At 43.3% G+C, this 21,056-nt stretch overlaps 2 protein-coding genes across 7 annotated transcripts in view; both read left to right on the top strand.

Moving 5' to 3' along the window:
* grid2 (glutamate receptor, ionotropic, delta 2) overlaps positions 1-3,199 on the top strand; it is a 351,085-nt gene extending 347,886 nt beyond the window's left edge. For 2 of the 6 annotated variants that reach the window (XM_013136896.3, XM_013136898.3), the window contains one exon: positions 2,639-3,199. In XM_013136896.3, coding sequence (XP_012992350.1) covers positions 2,639-3,067 — 429 coding nt within the window. In that variant the 3' untranslated portion in view covers positions 3,068-3,199. Of the gene's footprint in view, positions 1-121; positions 200-416; positions 704-2,638 lie in introns of those variants that run through there. The other 4 variants (XR_001198414.4, XR_001198415.3, XM_013136897.3 and 1 more) reach the window with 4 other exon arrangements.
* A 6,046-nt stretch (positions 3,200-9,245) lies between these two features.
* Positions 9,246-10,773, top strand: atoh1a (atonal bHLH transcription factor 1a). Its single transcript, XM_010877107.2, has one exon. The coding sequence runs from the start codon at positions 9,333-9,335 to the stop codon at positions 10,236-10,238; it is 906 nt and encodes a 301-aa protein (XP_010875409.1). The 5' UTR covers positions 9,246-9,332; the 3' UTR covers positions 10,239-10,773.
* The last annotated feature ends 10,283 nt before the right edge of the window (positions 10,774-21,056 follow it).

A 21,056-nucleotide genomic window follows, 5' to 3' on the forward strand; every position in this document is an offset into this window, starting at 1 on the left:
GGGGGGTGGGGTGGGGGGGTCAGCCTCTGTTTAAGATGCTGACCACAGGATGTTTGATCATGTCTGATTTATTGTCCCTGTTGGCTGAACGCGCTCATTCCCTTTTTGTTTTGTTTTGTAGATAAGTACACTGTGTTGAGGTTAAAGCGGGCGAGGGAGAGCAATACAGAAATGCCATTTTAACATCTCCCCCTTCCAGGTACCTCTCTGAAGGCTCCTCCTCGAACGTTTAAACGCCCCCCAAAGTCTCTGTCTGTGTGTGCGTGTGCTGACTGCTGTCTTTTCTACTCACCCCCACCTCTCCTCTGACAACGCCCCCCTCTCTACCCCCCCCCCTCATATGCCTGCTTTCATCCTCTGTCTGTCTGTCCGTCCGTCCGTCTCTCTGATCTACGCACAAACACAACGACACGCAGTCCCACGCTGACAGCACTCCGGCCAGGCAAGCTGAACCACGCCACCAACACAACACCCCCAATGACACGCCCCTGAACACTACCGGGACCGCCCCTCCCACCCATTACCCTGCGCCCCCAGCATGCCGAGACGCCCCGTGTGCCTTGGTCCAACACGCGTTCAGACCCGGCGACGACCTCTCCCGGGTCGTCCCCAAAATGAGAACGACCACTTTCACGGCCTCTCCTCCGACCTCCGGGTTATACCTCTGACGGGGCCCTTTAAACAGGAACCACAACCCTGAGAGGTTAGCTAGAGCCGTCTCAGAGAGTTGTAGTAACTGGCGTTGCCTGTCTACCCACTATATGAACTGTAATGCCTTTTCTCCACTAGAGGGCTCACAGGATGCCGTCTCTGAACAATGCTCAGGATAGAGTATGTGGACTTAGTTGTCCTTCTGATTCTGAGGACCGCACATTTCGCCGCAGAGCGGACCTGTGAGTTTGAATGAAAACATATACAGGTGTAAGACTTGAGTGTAAAGGGTCTTCTCCCCCAAAATGAGGCCTTCATGTCAGTCTGATTGAAGCAGAGGCCAGTCCCAAGGATGAAGTCTGTCTTATATTTGGCAACGTACTGCCACACGCCCCACCCTCAGCTCCATGCCCTGCCGGGGCACTAGACACCCATCAGGTACCCTGGCTCTCAGTCAACAGACTGACTATTCTCTCTTACCACCTGATCCCCCCCCCCCTTCAACCCCTCCACCCCCCTTCTCGGTTTGTGGTGTGACTAGGTCACTACAGACCACACCTTCTCCTGCCCCCTCCGCCTGTGAGATGGAGCGGGTTACAATTGTCCCTTCTGCCCTCCCAACACGGCCAGGGCAAGACCCCCCTCCAGCCCATGTGGTCAGTGGCTCTGTCTGTGACTCAGTGTCTGTTCCCCTCCTTGGAGATGCCCTCTCCCAAAATGATGGAAGCACAGTGCCCCCCCCCTTCCAGTCCTCCCTGTACCCCCCAGCCATCACACAAGCCAAGCCTCCTCCCTTCCAGTATAAGCATGAGACACCTTTCTCTTAGTGTGACCATCTCAAAGCTGTGGACCAATCATTTTATGTGGATGTATTAGTGCTTCATATATGTCTGTACCAGATATTTATTTTGCTAATCTATTTTTGTAACCATTATAAAATTTGGGAAAGATGGTTAAATCCTTTTCCCTTCTAAAAGAATCGCTGGATTCACAAAAGAGTTAATGTAATAAATGGACCTTGCACTTTAGCTATTGTGTAGATTCAAGCATATGCACACCTTTGTCTCTATAACAACGAGATATACAATTGTGTTGCAGCAACAACAAAAACACCTAATCTGACCATTGAGCCACATTTGTATTTAAAAAAAAGAAATGTGCACCGAATGGCTCCAAAATAAGTGGTCCGTAATAAACGAGACCATTGTAAAGCTTGATTGGTTGTTCAGCATGGCACGCTGAAATCCAATAGCACGTTTCCCTCAGCTTGATCTGTGTGTGTTTGGATTCCAGAGGAGCAGCAGTGCCCCCTGTTGGCCCTGTAGAGATGTGTCTGATTGTGTGTTCTCCTTACTGCAGCTCAGACTGTGCTTCTCTGTCCCTCCCTGTCTCTCCTCTCCTCCCCCACTATCACCTCCTCCTTTAATCCCATGTCATCCCTTCATCGCAAACCATGTCTCACTCCATCCCGTCATACTCCATCTTAATCACTCTCATTCCATCTCATTGTCACTCCATCTCACTTTTACTCCTTCTCGTTCCATTTTAATCACACCATCTCAAACTCACTACATCTCACTCTCATTCCATTGCAATGTCATTCCATCTCGTTTTCACTCCATCTCACTTTCACTCCAACTCTGCCACCATCTCACTCCATCTCGCTCTCACTCCATCTCAATCACTCCGTTGCAATGCCATTCCAACTCACTCTCCTTCTCAATCAATCACTTTTCATTCACGCTCATCAATCCTCCTTCTATCCCTCTCTCCTCGGACCTCTGATCTCCATCAACCCTGACTCCGCTCTCCTCTCCCCTCACCGTTCGTTTCCTCCATCATGTCCTCTGTCACACCCCTGTCTCCTCCCCATCCTTTAACAACCTTCACCCCCCCACCTCCTCTATCCTCACTGTATTATGACCCTGTCCACTACCTCTTGCTCTCTCCTTCCGCCTCCCCTCTCTGCCCCCCACTCCCATTGCAGGATGATAAGGAGATCGACCTGGAGCACCTTCACCGCCGGGTTAACAGCCTGTGTACAGAGGACGACAGCCCCCACAAGCAGTTCTCCACCTCCTCCATTGACCTGACGCCCCTGGACATGGACTCCATGCCGGCCACACGGCAGGCCCTGGAGCAAATCAGCGACTTCCGCAACACGCACATCACCACCACCACTTTCATCCCAGAGCAGATCCAGACCCTCAGCCGCAGCCTCTCCGCCAAGGCCCAGCAGGGATTCGCCTTCGGCCCAGTGCCGGACCATCGGACTGGGGGGCCCTTCAGGCAGAGGGCCCCCAACGGCGGTTTCTTCCGCAGCCCCATTAAGACTATGTCCTCCATCCCATACCAGCCCACTCCCCAGCCAAACTTCAGCTACGGCAACGACCCTGATCGGGGCACGTCCATATGAGGCAAGAGGGAGTGGGGGGCCTCGCAACCAGAGGGAAAATAAAACGAATACACTCAAAACGATCTATGTACATATGATTCTTTTTTTTTTTGGCGGTTAACTCGTTTTTGGCGGGGGAGGGGGGCGGTTTTGTTTTGGGTTCTGTTTTTGGGTGGGGGTTGAGGCTTTGGGTTTTGTTTTGGAGGTGAGGGGGGGTGAGGTTTTGCCCATTTTTGTGGAGGAGGTGGGGGAATGCTCATCCTACTGCAACCCAGTGGTGACAGGAAGTGAGACTTAAATCTTTGTTGTCGTTGTTCCGTTCTTGTGGTTGTCGGGGGGGGCTGTCACTTGGATCTGTTTTCTCTCTATCGTTCCATGGCATTTAAGAACTGCTTTTCTGAAGAAGCATATGACTCCTAAAGACTCAACGAGAAGGGTATTTTTTTTAAAACAACAAAAGACTTGTCCATCTGTGTTTCAGATTCACAAATGCTCCGTTGGAGGATGTTCTTGTCTCTGCCTTTCAGCTCATTGGGGCTCCATTCCCCTCAGTTTTCTGGTGTTGCCTGTCAATGCCCGTTCTCCAAACCCAAAACCCACCCCCAATATTGGTGTTCATTGGCCCAGTGACACAGACCGACACCTGACCGTCCGAGCTCTGTACACGGTCCGGCATTTTGGTGCACATAAGACTATATAAATTCCAATGCACTGTACCAGTGCCCACAGACATGTAATTGATTGTATGTACTTCGGATATTTTCTTCTCACCTGTACTGTGTTGTCTATTTAAAGGTGAGAAACTCTGCCTCTAAAAAGACACTTGTCGAGATACACAAATAGGGACAAAAAGGATGGCGAAAACAAGAGGTGAAAGACAACTGGAAAAAGACTTTAAAGCTAGAGCTACTATATGTATTTTATTGGATTTGTTTTGAAAATAAATTTTAATGCGTGGAATGTGTTTGGTCAGAAAGTAAAAAAAAAAGTTCTGTCTACTTTGTTTTTCTCTGCCAATTTTGAAAAAAGCTTAATGAGTGCTGTAGTCTTGGTTTGCTTCATAAATCATATTCTAATTGCGTTTTTTGCCTCTGCCAGGGCTCAGTGAAAAGAAAAGTCACATTTCTGTACGGTTGTGTCATTCTCCAGTCAACTAATTGTCTTGTACCTGCAAGCGCAAACCGTTAGGCTCAGATTGAGGAGAAACCCTTTCAGATAACATCCTCTGTACAAGCCTTATACCTACATGCAGGCTTCTACGCGCCAGTCTCCTACTTCAATAGGGTTGATTTCTTGTCATTGGAACTGTAGAGTTGATGGCAGCCATTTTTAAAGATTTTCTATATAATTTCGTAATTGTTAAGGGTATCATTTATCTACGTTTCTTTTTTTCTTTTTTTCTTTTTTTTAAGTGCCAATTGTTTTTAACAAGGCCATTAAGGTGCAGTTTGGGGGACGGGGTTAAAAAAATGACAATGAAGGGGAACCAAACCTTTCCACTAACACAGTATTAATATTTAATAATGTTAGTTGTTTAGAAGCTTTCAGTTTGTTACCTTAAGACTAAACCGCAAATGTTGTGTGTAGAGAACAGCAATAGTGTTTGATGCAAGCATTCTAGATGTTCTTTTCTCTACAGTACGGCTATCGAATGACAATAGGACAACAGACAACATTTAAATAACTTTTATTTAGTATAAATGACAGAGACATTATGAAATATGTATATTTTACATGTGATGCTATTTTGTTTTAAAAAAAAAAAAAATAATACAGTATATCATATGAGCCTAGCATTGACTTAGCGGTCACCCTATTTATTTGGTTATCCCCCGAGTTCAAATCCACTTACAAGCATTCTTCACCTCATCTTCAGTTAATTTTGATTTTCTGGCTAATAACAGAGGCAAGTTCTTAAAAAGAAGCATGCACAACTTGCTATGCCGTAAAATTTTTTACTTCATACATAGAATGTGCAGGATTACTTGATAATTTTCCACTGATTATAATGTACAGTATTTAATATAGGCATATTTTGTTGTATGTGTTGCATATTATTCAAACGGAACAAACTGAGGCCTCTGTTACAAGTGGCAAAGCTTTCTGTGTATAATTTGTCTAATAAACTTGTTTTCTACAGTGGTATTGTTTTTGTAGTCATTGCTGTGACTCTGTTGGCTTCTGTGTGTTCTCCAGGTATCTTTGGCCCACACTGGAAAACTTATTCATACTTTTATCAGAGCTGAGTTTGAGGTACATGGGCGGCAGTTATAGCTTTCAATAGCAGACAGAATGAGTTTTTCCTATCAACTTCTTTTTTCCCCTTATATAAATTACAAATTCCTTATTTTCTTGATTCTGAACGTTTAAAACCCATTGCTCTTATTGTTACTGCCTTTGTTTTAGTTTTTTACAATTCACAATAAAATCTGTGAATGTTTTTTATTTAGGGATTCTGGGTAATGTTTATCCTTGAGCACGGCCTTGTGTCGCCCTGGATGACACACGTGCAGTAGGATTTTTTCTCGTGGAACATCTGGACATGACAAGGTTGGGAGAGCTCATCGCAGATCACACAAGTCGACATCATCTGAAGTTCATCAGGGGATGTTCCTGAGATCGCTTCGCGTTCATAGCCTTGCACACGGAAATATAAGGAATGAATTACATTTCTGTGTTGTTATCAATCTGTCATTCTATTTTTATCTTTGTAACCCTGTCATTATTCCTTGTCAAGTTTAATCAAATTAGCAGTCAAGAGCATAAACTAACGTGGGACCAGGAAAGTAAGAATGTATGTAAATTAAGTATTTTGTTAACTCAGAATAAATTGTAAAACTGGGTGTATTTAAATAGTGTTTTTACATAATTTTTCAATTATTAGTTGCATGCTACTCTTATTACACCTTTAAAGCTATATGGACTTGGTACTGGCTTAGTACTTAATGCAACAGTTTTATTACTACACAGAGAAAGATTTCTTACATATTTCTTATCAAGTTTGGTCAACATGTCAGAATAAACTACTAAATCTGTTGGAGGACGTGTTTCCCTACTGGGTTGGGTCCCAAGAAAACGCCAGTTGTCGTTGATACCAGGCTTCTAAACGTTTACAAATTGTATTTGTACTGGACCAAGAGTTTCTAGAAAACAACTTCTGTCTAAACCACTTTATCAACATGTTTGAGAAAGACTGAGGGAATCACATATTCCTCTACTTCCCTGGTATTCAAATGTGAAATCAAAACAGTAACCAATGATGAAGTATTAGGTATCTGCCAATTATATTGCTGAAACGTCTTTTGGGACAAAACACCCTGAAGACGTTTGTATTTTACCTTATTATTTATTTATTCTGAAAAGCAAGGAATGAAAGGAAAAATGTATCCACGTTCATCTTTAAAAGTATTCCCACGTGGGAATACTTGTGAAAACCAAGTGGTGACACTTCCCTGGTTTATGTGAAAACAATTTGATCTCTACCTGCTATATCTGCCTGGGGATAGTTTGCTGTCTTTTATCGCGTGTCAACCTTATTTTTAACTTCACCCTGGGTTGAAAGGACATTTTACTTCACCCTGTGTTAAAATGACATTTTAGTCAAAAATAATAATGGCTCTCCACGAAATAAAAAGTGTATGATATTGCAGAACATGTCCTATAAATCTAACGAGGAAGATTTTCTTCCAAACGTCTGAAGTCATTTAACTTTTTTGTCACAATTTGGTGAAAAATCTGTACTGGAATTTCAGCTTAAACCTTTGTGTTGTTTCATTTTAAAACATAAAGTGGCGCTGTTTCACTGTCAAGTATTTGTTATCTGAAGAGAAAGACGGAGATTGTGTGTGTGTGTGTGTGTGTGTGTGTGTGTGTGTGTGTGTGTGTGCTTGCGCGCGCGTTCATTAAACAAAAAGTAAAAGAAAACTAAACATTAAGCATATTTTTCAAGGCCTGTCTTTACGGAAATTTGCAGACAAGTCAAACCATTTATTTTATATATCTGCCAAAAAAAGGTATCCTTTCCTTGGTAGCACAATGGCCTGATAGTAACAGAATAAAGGAAGCTGCCAATAGCCACCCTTCATATAAATCATTCATATTTTTCATATTATCACGTTCATATTATTATTATTCATACAAATAGTATCACTATCATCATTAGTCTATCACTTGCATCCCTCCAGTGAACCTCGTTTCCCCGGAGACAGGAATGGGGTGAGCAGCACGCAGACTCGATCACGCTGGAAGCCCCCACTGGGACACATTTTGTGCTCTTTTTCCAAAGAGTCCCCCAAGCGTGTCGAATGGAACATAGAGTGTCCATTGTGCATGAGACACTTTAATAATCGACAGCTACAATATCCAACCTGTTGTTTGCTTTAGGAGCCATTCCAGCCTCACTGGACGGCCACTTGTAGGTGGGGAGACGGACCTAGGCGCCAGTCCCCAAGCATCAACGCATTGTGAATACATGAATAAAAAGTGAAAAGATTAGTGTCATTTTATGTCAGGAATGGTGGTATTTTGTCGGCTATCGTAAATGAGCGAGTTGAAATCGAATGTTTAAAACGTTCATGGCGGGTTTCGCGGACACAGATTTAGTCTAGTCCTGGACTAATAAAAATCTTTATCAATGGATTTTTTATTCCTGGACTATGCTTAATCTGTCTGCAAATTAGTCGGATCCGCACTCATTAGTCGGATAATATCCTTTAACATAAGTTAAAATCTATAAATAATTATATCAAATAGGTTTACATGTTTTTTCAACTTCAGCTCACTAAACTACATTAAGAGAATAATATTATAATTTGCAAAGATTATATCAGAAGATATTGCTGATAAATATAATCTTGTTTTGTGTTTAGTGTTATGACCTCCTTTTATTCAAATTACATGTATTATTATTATTATTATTAATAATAATGGTATTATTTTATCATCTATTACTTTAATTTACTCGATTTTTATTTAATCGATCCTTTTAACTGAGAGTTTAGAAAATGCCGAGCCAAACTACTTAGGACAACTCTTAGTGTAAACACATTTTCGATTAATATAGTCTCCAGCCGGTTTTTGTAATATATAATTCCTTTAAAAGTTATTTCCACATCCTTATTAGACCAACACTGTTCACTGGAAGGGAGTGGTTCTGTCTTAAAGCATACAGTGTGTGTGGGTTGCGAGTGTAGGGCGCTGTTCCTCACACGACCTCGCTCTCTACTTTCTCTCCACTCTGCCTTTGCTTCTGACAGTAAAAACGCTGTCGAGTCTCCTGCTCATGTTTCCGATCCCTGTGAAGCTCTTTTACCAACAGGGCGTTCCGTGGGCCGGATCAAAAGGTTTTGAACCTGTACAAAAGAAAATGAAACTCGAGATGGCATTAACATTCATAGAATGGAGGAGTGGTGAATTGACAATGAGCACGAACCCCAGGAGCCGAGTTCTAAGGTCAAACTTTTTTTCAATTCCTAACACCAATCCAGGACGGAATTATTATTTGGCTAGTTAGTTAGCGCCCTTTTCGTGGGATAAATACATGTTCTGACTATCTACCTTATGATAACGTATTAATGCTATATCAGAATATATGTGAAATAAATAACTATATTTTTCTTATTTGTCGCGTCCTTCACCCGCGAAGAAATGTATATCCACGACTATCAGTAGGATGATGAAACAGGATGACTTCGATTTTGTTGACACTTAGGCTTGGATTATTTTCTTTTAACATTTTCTTGATTTTTTTCATGAAACTATTATGGGCATGTAACCCCATAGGATACTCGGAATAAAACGGACGTGTAGAAATTGGAATGCATGGTATGAACCAAAGAGACACACATGCCTGTAGTATTGCCTTGGCCGGTGCATCATCAACGTGTCACGAGCTAAAGCTTGCGCTGTCCACACTCCAAACCACATATAGCTCTTCCCCTGCGTGTGTCCAGGGAGACAACCCATTGTGCTAGCACCCCGGTTAAACAGTCTTTAAACCAAGGCATTATCATAAACAGTCCGGGCATAATAACTTCTTTCGGGTTTACCGAGACTTCTCATTGGTCGCCAACACGCGCCTGCCCCAACCGCTCTTATTGGTCAGAGCGCCACGCGACCAGAATGAGAAGGGGGGCTACCAGGCGCGTGCCGCTTTTTAAAGCGAAGCGGCGCCTTGAGACACGAGAGTCCTGCACGCGACACACTGCAAGCACTGGGTGCTAAAGAAACTATTATATCTGGTTACGTTTTTAGCCCTGAAAGACGCCTGATTTACCTGGTTTTTAAAATGGATGTTATGAGGATTGAGGAATGGAGCAAAGACGCAGAGGAGTTGAACGAGAAGCAGCACTCCAGAATAGAGAGGGGGGAGCAGAACGAGTACCCATCAAGTCTAGCACTAATGGACAGCAGTGACCCACGCGCCTGGCTGGCTCCGGTGCAGACTGGCACCTGCGCGGCACACGCCGACTACCTGCTGCACTCGCCCAGCTCCAGCATGGAAGGCGGGTCCCCCGTATCCGGCCACAGCCCGAACTTTAGAAAGAGTTCCAAAACTCAGCTCAAAGTGCGGGAGTTGTGTCGGCTCAATGGCTCAGTAAGCGTAGAGGAAGTCCGACAGAGAGCTCCATCCAAACCCGGCAACGGTGTGCAGAAGCAGAGACGTCAGGCTGCCAATGCGCGGGAGAGGAGACGGATGCATGGACTGAACCATGCCTTTGACGAGCTGCGCAGTGTCATCCCGGCTTTCGATAATGACAAAAAGCTATCCAAATATGATACCTTGCAGATGGCGCAGATCTACATCAACGCACTCGCGGACCTGCTGCAGGGTCCGGGTGTTGACTCGCCAAAGTGTGACCTGTTGTCCGCCGCTGAGAGTCCCCGGGGATCCTCCTCCACCACTTGCCGAAGGGGCACAAGCACGGGACTACCGGTTCAGCTCAACGGTATCCCCTTCCCCTTCGAAGATGGATCGCTCTCTGCTTTGATGGAGCAGGAGATGCCCTCTCCGGCGGGGACACCCATTTCCGGCTCAGAGAGCAGAAAGGGCTCCCCACGGTCGAACCGCAGCGACGGAGAGTTCTCCCCGCATTCCCATTACAGCGACTCTGATGAGATGCAGATGGAGCTGCAGAGCGAAGACGAGCTTTCTGAACTCAAACTTCCCAGGCCCAGCCATCACTCATTTTGAAACTTCACCATAGACTTTCCAAACGTGTCAATCATATCTGATGCTGACATAACCTAGATTTTATAGGATGATAGATTGCTCACCAAGATCATGTTGTTTTGTTTGAGAGTTTGATTTGAATCAACTGTTAGATAAAGATCGTTTTATGTTAGATAATTCTGTTCTGCCAATAGAATTGACCGTCTTTTCGGGACAGGGAAAGACCCCTCTGCCATGTCGACTGTCGCGTGCATCATTGCCACTGGCTTTCCAAATCCACGTCATGGACAAAATGCTGTCTTCCAAGAAATTGCCTGATATTTTTAATGTACAGACCTTTGTAATTATATTTTCAATGTATTGCTCGAGATTATAATTTCACTGTTTATTTGTAAATGTCCCTTTATACATTTTTGAGACTTCTAAAGTTAACAATGCGCACTTTAAAACACGAGCCAGAGGCTTGAAGCAACATTACTTTGTTATTACACCACCTCAACCCTTTTTGGTTGTTTTATAGGCCTAATGTACTGCCAATTTGATATTTAATTTAGCCATTTATGTTATTTTTTTGGCCAATATATTTATGATGGCTATTCACTTAAAATTTGCATTTGTATATGTGATTTAATTGGACAATTTACATTTATTTATTCCGAAATGTTTCCATTTGTAATTATTTTCTCAATTGCAAGGTAATTTCGGATGTTTTAAAAACCTTGTGGTTTGCCATTAACTGGATTATGTTCTTTTGATTTTGAGAATAAAATGTTGCAAAATGAAAACCACAATTTACTCTCTTTTATTGTTTGAATATGTTTATACTAGCCCAAGACAAATACATATACCCAAACATTACAACAATCACACAATTATTCCGAAGAAGATATTATTACAATGATGCGCAGGATAGAGGTGAAATATTCTCTCTTAAATAGCCTCAAAACACATAGAGGCCAATAAAACTGTATTTCTTTGCTTCATCTGACGTCTAATGATAATCACAAAAATCGTCTTGATTGGTATTATTATTGAACTGCAATTACAAGCCTGATATTATTATTATTATGATCTCAAATTTGTTTTCAAATAAACCTTTGCTTGAGATCAGCTGTCTTTAGGGAATTATTATTATTGCTCTTTCAGTATTATCATTGGCGTCAGATTGTCTTAAAGATATTCGATGATATTCCACAATAACTTTAGAACGATATAATAAATTAGATGATCTTGAATAAGGATAATGATTATTTACTTTTGTTGTGTGGTATCCCTTTTCATGCCTAGTCTCAAATGTGTTAAATTGTGTCAAATGATAATACAAATTATTTGTAAAACCATTACATAAAAAGTTATGCGATAACTACAGACAGATTTTGGCCTTATCAGTGACTATATAAATAATAAAAATATTGTCTTCCTGTAAATATGTCAAATGAATAAATGAAACCAGTCACTTGACTTTTTCATGTAATCTATTTAGTTAACGATGGTTAAAAAAGTTTCTCTGGCTCTTCATATATTACACGACATTTGACCAGGGTATAAAACTTCAAGCAACAGTGTCTTAACTAAAAAATAATAATACTTTGAGTACAATATGTTTAACACTAAGCCTATCCATAACATTTAATAGTTTGACATACGGCGATAGGCTACTCCTTTTATCGAAGTGTGCATTAATTTGGGGCTATTGTCGACTGGCGGGTAGTCCAAGGTGTTGGATAGCATCATTGAAGCACACACTGTCAGCTGGCGAGCGCTGCGTACCTCTCCGTATATCCCCCAGGAGTTGACTCTAGTTAGAACACACTTTCTGAAGCCCGCCACGCACACGTCCGCTTGCTTTCCCGCAAACAGCACACACGCCCCCCCCCCCCCCCCCCCCCTCGCAGGGAGACACACATAAGTCTACTTTCCAAATAAGTTTGAATGAATCCTGCGGCTAAGGCTAAGCCACCACTTGCATTTTGTTAGGAACAATTACATTCTTCTAAATATTTTTGCGTCTTGGCCTAAAGGCCTGCATCTACGTTGAAAATGCGTAGTATTTTTTGAATTTTGCAATTGTTTATGACCTTGTCTGTTTTTAGCCTACGTACTATGTTCCCTCCCTCTGGTTTTAATCAACCAATCACACAGTTTTCCACTTGATCTCGATTAACGTGCAGGATAATAGACAATATAATGCACTGTTAATTATTTATCGAAAGCATCCAAACTTCTTTATCTGGTTAACGAAGCAGCCATCTGTACTTACTTGCTTCATGTGGTAAGTTATCGGATTTATCGCGGTGTTTATTTCTATACAGCCAATAAGCCTACTGTACTGAGTCATGTTTTACGAACTTATACTGGGCTTTTTCTCGAGTTGTTTTTATTAATCAATAACATGTATTTAGATATCAGTATTTAATTTAAAAAAACGTGACGTTAAGATGCTCGTATGATTGGATTTCAGAAAGAAACTGACTAGCCTTGCAAATGGTGCAAACCAATGGTTTGGAAACAACTCTGGAAGTTAGGGATTCAATCTGGGCAAATTCGATAAAATTTATAATTTCCTTAAACTAGTAATTCTACCACAAAATGATGGTTATTCCAATTTACTTTGTGTAATGTTTTTTATGCATGTACAAACTAACTTAAATGACATTACGGAAATACATTTCGTAATCTATGTAGAAACACTGACACTCAATTATGTTTAGCTACTAATTTTCAAATAGGACTATGGGCTTCAAACATGTGAATGGTTAAAATCTAATTATATTATAATGCTTCTATCGCCACCATTAATGTTTAATGCTCTAGACTAGGCTGTAGCACATCTAAAGTCTACATCTCCACCCATCAGAACGCAACTGGTGGTATCTTGCCAATTCTATAAACAACGGTCACAAAACAGCTGGGAGATAAGACGGTTTGAGGTTTCACACTCTTATTAAAAATTTAGATGTTGGCTTTATGAAAAATAAAAACAATACCGACACCCATGCCTATCCCTTCGGCGTTTTAACGATTGGGCAATGTGAGAACCGAGACGCGACACGCGTGAAAGTACCACCCCATGGCTTCACTTGCACCATCATGTTTCAACAACAAAAATTCACTTTTTGTAGTCACACTCTTAGTTCGCTGACTTGTTTATTCATATGTTAATAGTAGCAGTCGAGTATATGTGGGGATGTCTAAAGTACAATAAAACGTGTTATGACAAAAAATGGGTATAAAAACAACATTAAACGTAATGTTAAGGCAGCCAAAATGCTGCCTATTATTCTCTTGTTGCCACCAATCTAAATCGGTCCGTGCGATGTCGTTGAGTAAAATGGTCCTCAACATTTATCATCCCCATTTGACCAGAAGACAGATTATTTCTCTCACTCCAGCTCAGTACAGTCGCAATATTTTATTTCTAGGCTCTGAACTTGCTAAACAAACGTTCGAAGTTTCCTAAGAATGTATGCTGTGTTTACAATATCAAAAGCACCAACAGTGAATGAGAGTATGGGGGACATCATGAGCAACAACAAAAACAATTAAACTGTCACATGACTTGTGATAACACAACACACGTGCAAAAAGACGAAATATATAATTTAAATAGATTCAAAAGCCAGTGCATTCCATGGATTAAAAAAACGAAAAGAAAGGTTATTGAATTTTGTATAAGATATGGAGTTCAGCAGTCCAAAAGCCAGGCATCTCTAGGGACTCCAAAACAAAGGGTAGAGCTGCGCTATACTCCCCATCTGCTGAGAGAGAGTGAGAGAGGGGTGTGAGGAGCTTTAAGAAAGAGCAGCGGAACACAGGATGGAAAAATAAGGATGGAGGAGCGTGAACAACGCCTCATGGAAGGCAATGTTTGCTTGACCCAGTGCCAAGGTTATAATGACATTGTTGTTTCGATTTGCGCTGCTGGTCAGACCTGATGCTTAACTGTCGCGGTGCAGAGCATCATTGCGTATCTGTGCTCGTTGGATTATCAATGTCTGCGTCCACAGGGCAACTGGAACACAGATGGCACCTGGCACACTGTCCCAGTGCTCCAGCTCACCTGTAAGTGGCACCGGTGAAATATTAATGCCCGCCATGCTACTTTTAGGCTAGCTAGCCCTTTTTGGATGATTCGGAGGCAGGAGCGCACACACACGAACACCAACGAGCGGCATATTGGGATCCCTTTGAGTCCTTTTTGAAAGCTCGTTATCTAAGCAGGGAGAGGATGATTATGGACACGGTGGCGTCAACCAATGAATGAGGAGTGAATCAATAAGGCGTAGAAAATCAACACTAACTCAGTGCTATTCCCAGTATATTGGGGCGGCTCTTCAAAAGCCGGCAGGTGATTTGGTCAGGCCTTCATGTTTCCCTACGTTCTGCAAAATATCAGGAAAAGGTTGGTAAGGGGTTTCTTGCAGTCAAGGCTTTGTCAGTCCACATCAAATATTAGCCATTTCAAATATTTGTTTAAAGAAGGGTTAACTGTTATTTATGGATATTCCTGAATTATGTCCTGTGCCATTATGTGTAGCCTAGACCAGAGGAGAGACTTGGCGTTTGTGGATGTGGATGTCACTGTCCATTAGTCTCTGTGCATGACCATGAAAGACACTATAGATGAACCAGGGTCTATCAGGCTTTGTTCTAACCAGGGTTGTCCTTTTGTGTCTGCCTCCTTCAAAGCAAATGTACATGGACTAACATGAGGCTTCTTGGGTAACCATCCTATTCAAACGCACACAAAGCCAAGCCCAATTATCCCCATTTTCAGTGTTCACTGAGCATCAGTTACATGCTTTGTGTGTGCGTGCGTGTGTGTGTATATCATTATTATATATACAATTTATGCAGGAAACACCAAAACGATGTCTATTTATCGTTATGACACATTTTGACTTTCACAGATGTTGGGTTTCGCAGAGCATGCCGACCACTACAGAGGGGTGTGTCGTGCCTTCAGAGACATAAGAAATTAGCCCATCAGTTTGGAGGTAAATGCACTAGAGGCAATACCACCCCCCCTACACACACACACATGACCCACACACACCTTTGAACACAATACCTTTTTCTCAGCAGGAAGTGAAAGGTCCCACCTTAGAGGTGATGAGTGGTTGAACAAGACTACACACACACACACACCCTCCGAACCACACCACATACCACCCACCCTACCACACTCCATACCACCCACCCAACCACACACCATACCACCCAACCACACACCATACCACCCACCCAACCACACTCCATACCACCCACCCAACCACACACCATACCACCCAACCACACACCATACCACCCAACCACACACCATATCACCCAACCACACACCATACCACCCAACCACACTCCATACCAACCACCATACCACCCAACCACACACCATACCACCCACCCAACCACACACCATACCACCCAACCACATACCATACCACCCAACCACACACCATACCAACCACCCAACCACACTCCATACCACCCACCCAACCACACACCATACCACCCAACCACACACCATACCACCCAACCACACACCATACCACCCACCCAACCACACACCATACCACCCACCCAACCAACCACACACCATACCAACCACCATACCACCCAACCACACACCATACCACCCACCCAGAGACCATACCACCCACCCAGACACCATACCACCCACCCATCATACCACCCACCCAACCACACGCCATACCACCCAACCACACACCACACCACCCAACCACACACCATACCACCCACCCAGACACCATACCACCCACCCATCATACCACCCACCCAACCACACACCATACCACCCATCAATACACCTATTGTAAGTGTCCTTGCCACATTGCCAGTCTGGCCTCCATTTTGCCACAGTCTCGTAATCACGCCCCCATGTCCATTCATAGCCCTCCCTTTACAAAAATGTGTTAAGTAGAATTTGCTGAATTTTTTGCAGTCAGTGGTGTAAGTCGCTCTGGATTGGTGAATCGTATAAATTATTAAAATGCGCAACTTGCACAATTACCCCTATGTTATGCGTGATAAGATCTCACATATGAAACCCATGTTATGTACTAGATCCCACTAGGCCAGTCACTGCAAGTCTCTCCAGCACCATGTCCATGCCCAATAATGTTGATGACTGATGAGACTACAGTGAAGACAATGTGCAGTCAACAAGGAACTGGGAGCAGTTAGAGGTCATCTCATTTTAAATGCGTCCCGTCCGTGAAATGTTCCATTGCAATCCGAGCGATGTGTATAAAAAAGAATGCAGTAAAGTATTAATCGCATAGAAGTATACAGATGACCAAGGCAGCCCAACAACCAAGCAGTTCAATCTGTTTGATATCTCCTCAAACCACCCGAGTGTCTTTAAATCCAAAAAGGTCCTTCTGATCCTCCAGATTCACTGGATACAATGCCCTGAACTCATTTACAGTGATGAGGTTGGGAGCGGAGCGGAACAGTGCCTGTCCCTCTCAGCTGTGAAGGCCCACTGTATCTACGAAGAGCTCGGTCCTTCATTGTACAGTGGCTGTGGAGATAATATTTCAGGTGGTCGCCCCGCTCTTGGGAGGGATACTGTATATTCTAGGAGTATTCTTGTATTCGATTCCGCTCTCTTTCATGGCCGTTGAAAGCCTCCCCCTGGTCCATTTCCCTGGAGACCCCTACTCTCAGGTATCCTCTGGGTGGAGCAGGCTGGAGTGGGGCAAGCTGGAACAGACAAGGGTATCACTTTCGGGCACTGTGCACAGACAACCCGTGGACCCCCGCCCTAATCTTTCCCTCCCCTTTCCAATTAGAGATACACGTCCTGGGTCTTTCAGCTCTCTCCCCCCGTATCTCTCGCTCACCTCCAAAATATCAAGGCCACCCCACAATGGGTTGGAGTTAGCGAAAGCCATTTCTGAAAGATTGAAGAATGGCGGCTGTCTAATAAAGGCCAGCTGGAGGAGAGTACAGACACAGACCTCGAGTCACATAGGTGGGTAGGCGTAGAAACAACGGGATAAATAGCGTAAATCTCCCGATGTCCTGGATAACTTCTGTTTTGCCGTTCTGCAGTTGTGGAGCCCCAGCCAGAGTATTGTGACAGTGTTGTGACAGTGTTTAGCAGCGTTTCGTAAGGCGTTGGAGCTGCAGAGAGGTGGCACCTATATGCCCTGGCTGAGGTGGAGCTGCCCTGACAAGGTCACGGCTAACGCAAGTCAACCTGGACGGCAAAGCTAAGAGGCACATTGTGTTCTTGCAGAAGTGCAATACTGGTGTGCTTAGTAGTACAAGGGGGAGTTTATAACACAACGTGACACACCCGTGTGGATATGTGACTCTGAAGGGCAGCGCAGGGGTCTGTATCTGTTGACAACACCTGTAGGGCGTTCTTAGATGACGTATCTCCCTGCTCAGATGCAAGATGTCAATATCACAACAGAGGCTGCAGCAAGCCACTTCCTCATTGTATTAGATTAAGAACGGCCCACAGGGATACGGAGAATGGAGAACTCATCTAATTAGCTTGAGCTGGAGTATTCTCAGATTCCAGCAGTTGACTCTGTTGTTTGTTTTTTGGTCTAAACTTCTTTAATCTTTTTATTTCTCCCAGCCTGTAAGCATTTCAGCTGGGTCTATTACATTATGTTGGCCTTTATCTTAGGTAAATAGCAATACAAAATTACATGTTATCAAAGGTTAATGTTTTATGGATATACTTTTGAATCTTGGTCAGAACATTTTTAAATCTTGATATAAATAATGATGATAACGTTCTATTTCTCGTTACATTAACATTTAAGATGAAACAAGATTGCCACAGATTCAGCGATGTGTTTTGATGTGCTGATTTCATGGAAATTCCTTTATAATGAATACAAGGGGTTGGATACTCGTAACTTCAAATTTCAAAGCTCCCTTTGTGTTGATGATTGAGGCTTCCCTGTTTCACAATCTAAAGCATGATAATAATAATAAATAAAAGGACATTTGAACAATTCATTAAACTTGGTGATGGAACTGATGGTTGAGTTGTCTGTATTTCATCAGTTTGCTAGGTTTGCAAAGTTCAATATTTGTAAAACCCCACCCCTGTGAGGTAGAAGCATGTATGGTAGAGGATAATGGAAGCTGGTTACAAAATGTTTGTCACTTTCCCCTGTGACTTTCACTTTCTGAGATCAAATTACATCACATGAATTTCTTCTAGAATTTGTCATCTTACCATATTGTCTCTTATGACTAAACATGTTAGTGTAAAAAAAATATGAATGGATTCAAATGCTTTTTATAAATACAGGGATGTTGGAATCTTTTCTCAGTAATGCACACAAGCTTCAGAATAATAATTTGAGGGATAAGGCTGTTGGTTACAAAAAGGGTGTTCTAAGCATGGAAATCATAAAAAATTATAACATTTGTACTTCCTTATTTATTTTCTTATTGGTTTATTTGAATACCTCTCAGATATAGGAAAGACACGTAATCACCTTGATCATTTGCAAAAATACGATTCTGTTGGAATTGCAATTAAAAGATAGATTTTTTTATTTAACAAATGTTGCAATATGCAGTATATATTTTTTATACTTATAGAGGTTCTCAAATAACTGTTCAAAAATCTGTATTAAGTATATTGTAAAACAATTTTAGACTCACTGCAAATGTCAATCAATCATTCTCCTAGGGTCGCCCTCTCATTGTGTGTCTGTCCATCTACCCCAGCCCCTCGCCCATGCCTCTTTCATATTGCTTTCATGGCTGCGGAGACATAATCACAAAATCCCACGCATGCACTTGAAAGGTATTTAAACCACGATTTAAAAAATCACCTCGTGATATTTGTTTGTCCCCAGTTTGGGAAAGATGAAAAGTGACAGCTTACACATGAAGCCAAATAGGTTTTGGAAACAAAAAAATTCAGGAACAGCAACACAATAGAATCAGTTATATCCTGGTAAATATTCAAACGATTCAGCTGAATTGAAACGCCTTTGCTTTTCGATTCCTCCGGACAGGTTAAGGAGTCAGGTTAAGCACATATGCAGTCCAGAACTGTTTCACTTGAAAAAGACGACTAATTTCGAGGACACTGCCACTGGAATACTCTCTGTGGTCTTGGACTAGAAGAGAAAGTCTGCTATGTCTCAGCATCAGTGCGCCAACCCAAATAAAAATGTCTGTGTCAGATGATACAATGTCGGATGTTTAGCATTTGTCATTAGCTAATAGCAAGAATTTGACATCATATTGTATGAGTGCTCCCTGTCTATGTACCTCTCTAGCCATTCCCCCGCTGCGTCCATCCAGTCCCCCTGCTGTCCTGTGCCCGCCCCCCTGCTGTTCCCCTGCCGTTCCCTGCAACCCCCCCCCCCCCCCCCTTGCTGTCCCCCTGCCCATCCCCTGCCCGCCCCCTGCCCTTCCACTGAGCAGACTAAGTGTGCACTTTGGGAAAGAGCATGTGACGTGAGGGCCTTTAGCTGCCAGGGAAACAGGGCAACAAATGGCCCCCCGTAACAAAGGCCCTGTATCCAGGCCGAGGCCGGCCATTGTCCTGCCCAGGGCCCGCCGCTGAATGTGAGACGGCCAGGTCCCCCCTCCACACAAGGAACCTAATAGGAAATCAAAGTTCTCTGGGAGAATGGGCCGGGCTCAGAGTTACCATCCCTTGGGTCTCGCTGAAAGAGGAGTGCAGAAAGGCTCTGGCAATGCTAAGGAAGCTTAATGCAGCAGATATTCTTTCCCAGCCCGGCATCTCTGGCCCCCTTTACATCCCTGTCTGCGTACCCCCGGCGCAGACCACTGCTCTCCCAATGCGCTCGAACATGCGTGTCCACGCTCGACATGCGTGTCCACGCTTGTGTGTTCGCGTGCTGCCGTGTTGTCAAGCGCACAGCTACGCAGTTGTTGGACCTCATCGTCGGTACCATTCCCGTGTACAACAGAGTGCTCAACGAGAACGCCATCTCTTCATACGGCAACAGCGCGCAAAAGTGACACGGGAGGACGCAAAAGTGACGCGGGAGGACGCAGAAGTGCACGTGAGATCAGCTCACGTGTGAGTCAGCGGTGTCACTATGGATCCCGTGGGCATCAGAGGTCAAGGGACTAGCTGAGTGAAGCATGTAAAATGTCTTGGTTTAGCCGGTTATTAGCTGGGTCTAGTAATGTTAAGGAGCTTAAACTCCATGAGCCCAGGCCTCCCTGGAGGGACGGACTGCCACCCTACCTTGGGTTTTTCACTCCCTCCAGCTCCTTTCTGGGTTATCTGCGGGAGAGAACAAGAGCTTTTTACAGTTCAGATTCTTGGAAAGTGTTGGATGTCTGTAGTGTCACAACTAACAAAACCATTTGAAAACAAAGTGGTCCGATGAATGTCCCCTTGCAATCCGATCCACCAGTCATTGTGCTGCTAGAGAAAACGGCCCTCGGAATCAAGTAGAGACACCCCCTTTAAATCCAAAGATTTCTACCCTTTTAAGTGCATTCTTCAAAGGTGAACATGCCATCTGAAACAGAGCCGTGTTGCCGCTGAAGATGAGAATCTCTGTCGAACTCTTTGTCAAATATGTGTTTCGGCTGTAAAATCAACAGGGAGAATAGCTGTAAATGAGCTGCCCCAGAAAAATATTGCAGGTCGTAACTTTGCATTGTGTCAGAACTCCGGGGCTCAACTCTGTCTAGAGATAGCATGGGATTTCAGTGAAATAGGGTTCAACGAAAGCAATGAAACTATGGTTAGAGTCATTGCAACACGGTATTGTTTGTGCAACACTTGTGTTTACATTCATACTGGTAAAAGTTGAATCGATCAAGGTAACACATTTACCCTGTTAG

This window comes from Esox lucius, chromosome 13 (genome assembly GCF_011004845.1).
Source record: "Esox lucius isolate fEsoLuc1 chromosome 13, fEsoLuc1.pri, whole genome shotgun sequence".
Taxonomy (NCBI): Eukaryota; Metazoa; Chordata; class Actinopteri; order Esociformes; family Esocidae; genus Esox; species Esox lucius.

Coding starts and splice junctions, on each gene's coding strand:
- atoh1a (XM_010877107.2), top strand. CDS start 9,333: ATGGATGTTATGAGGATTGAGGAATGGAGCAAAGACGCAGAGGAGTTG.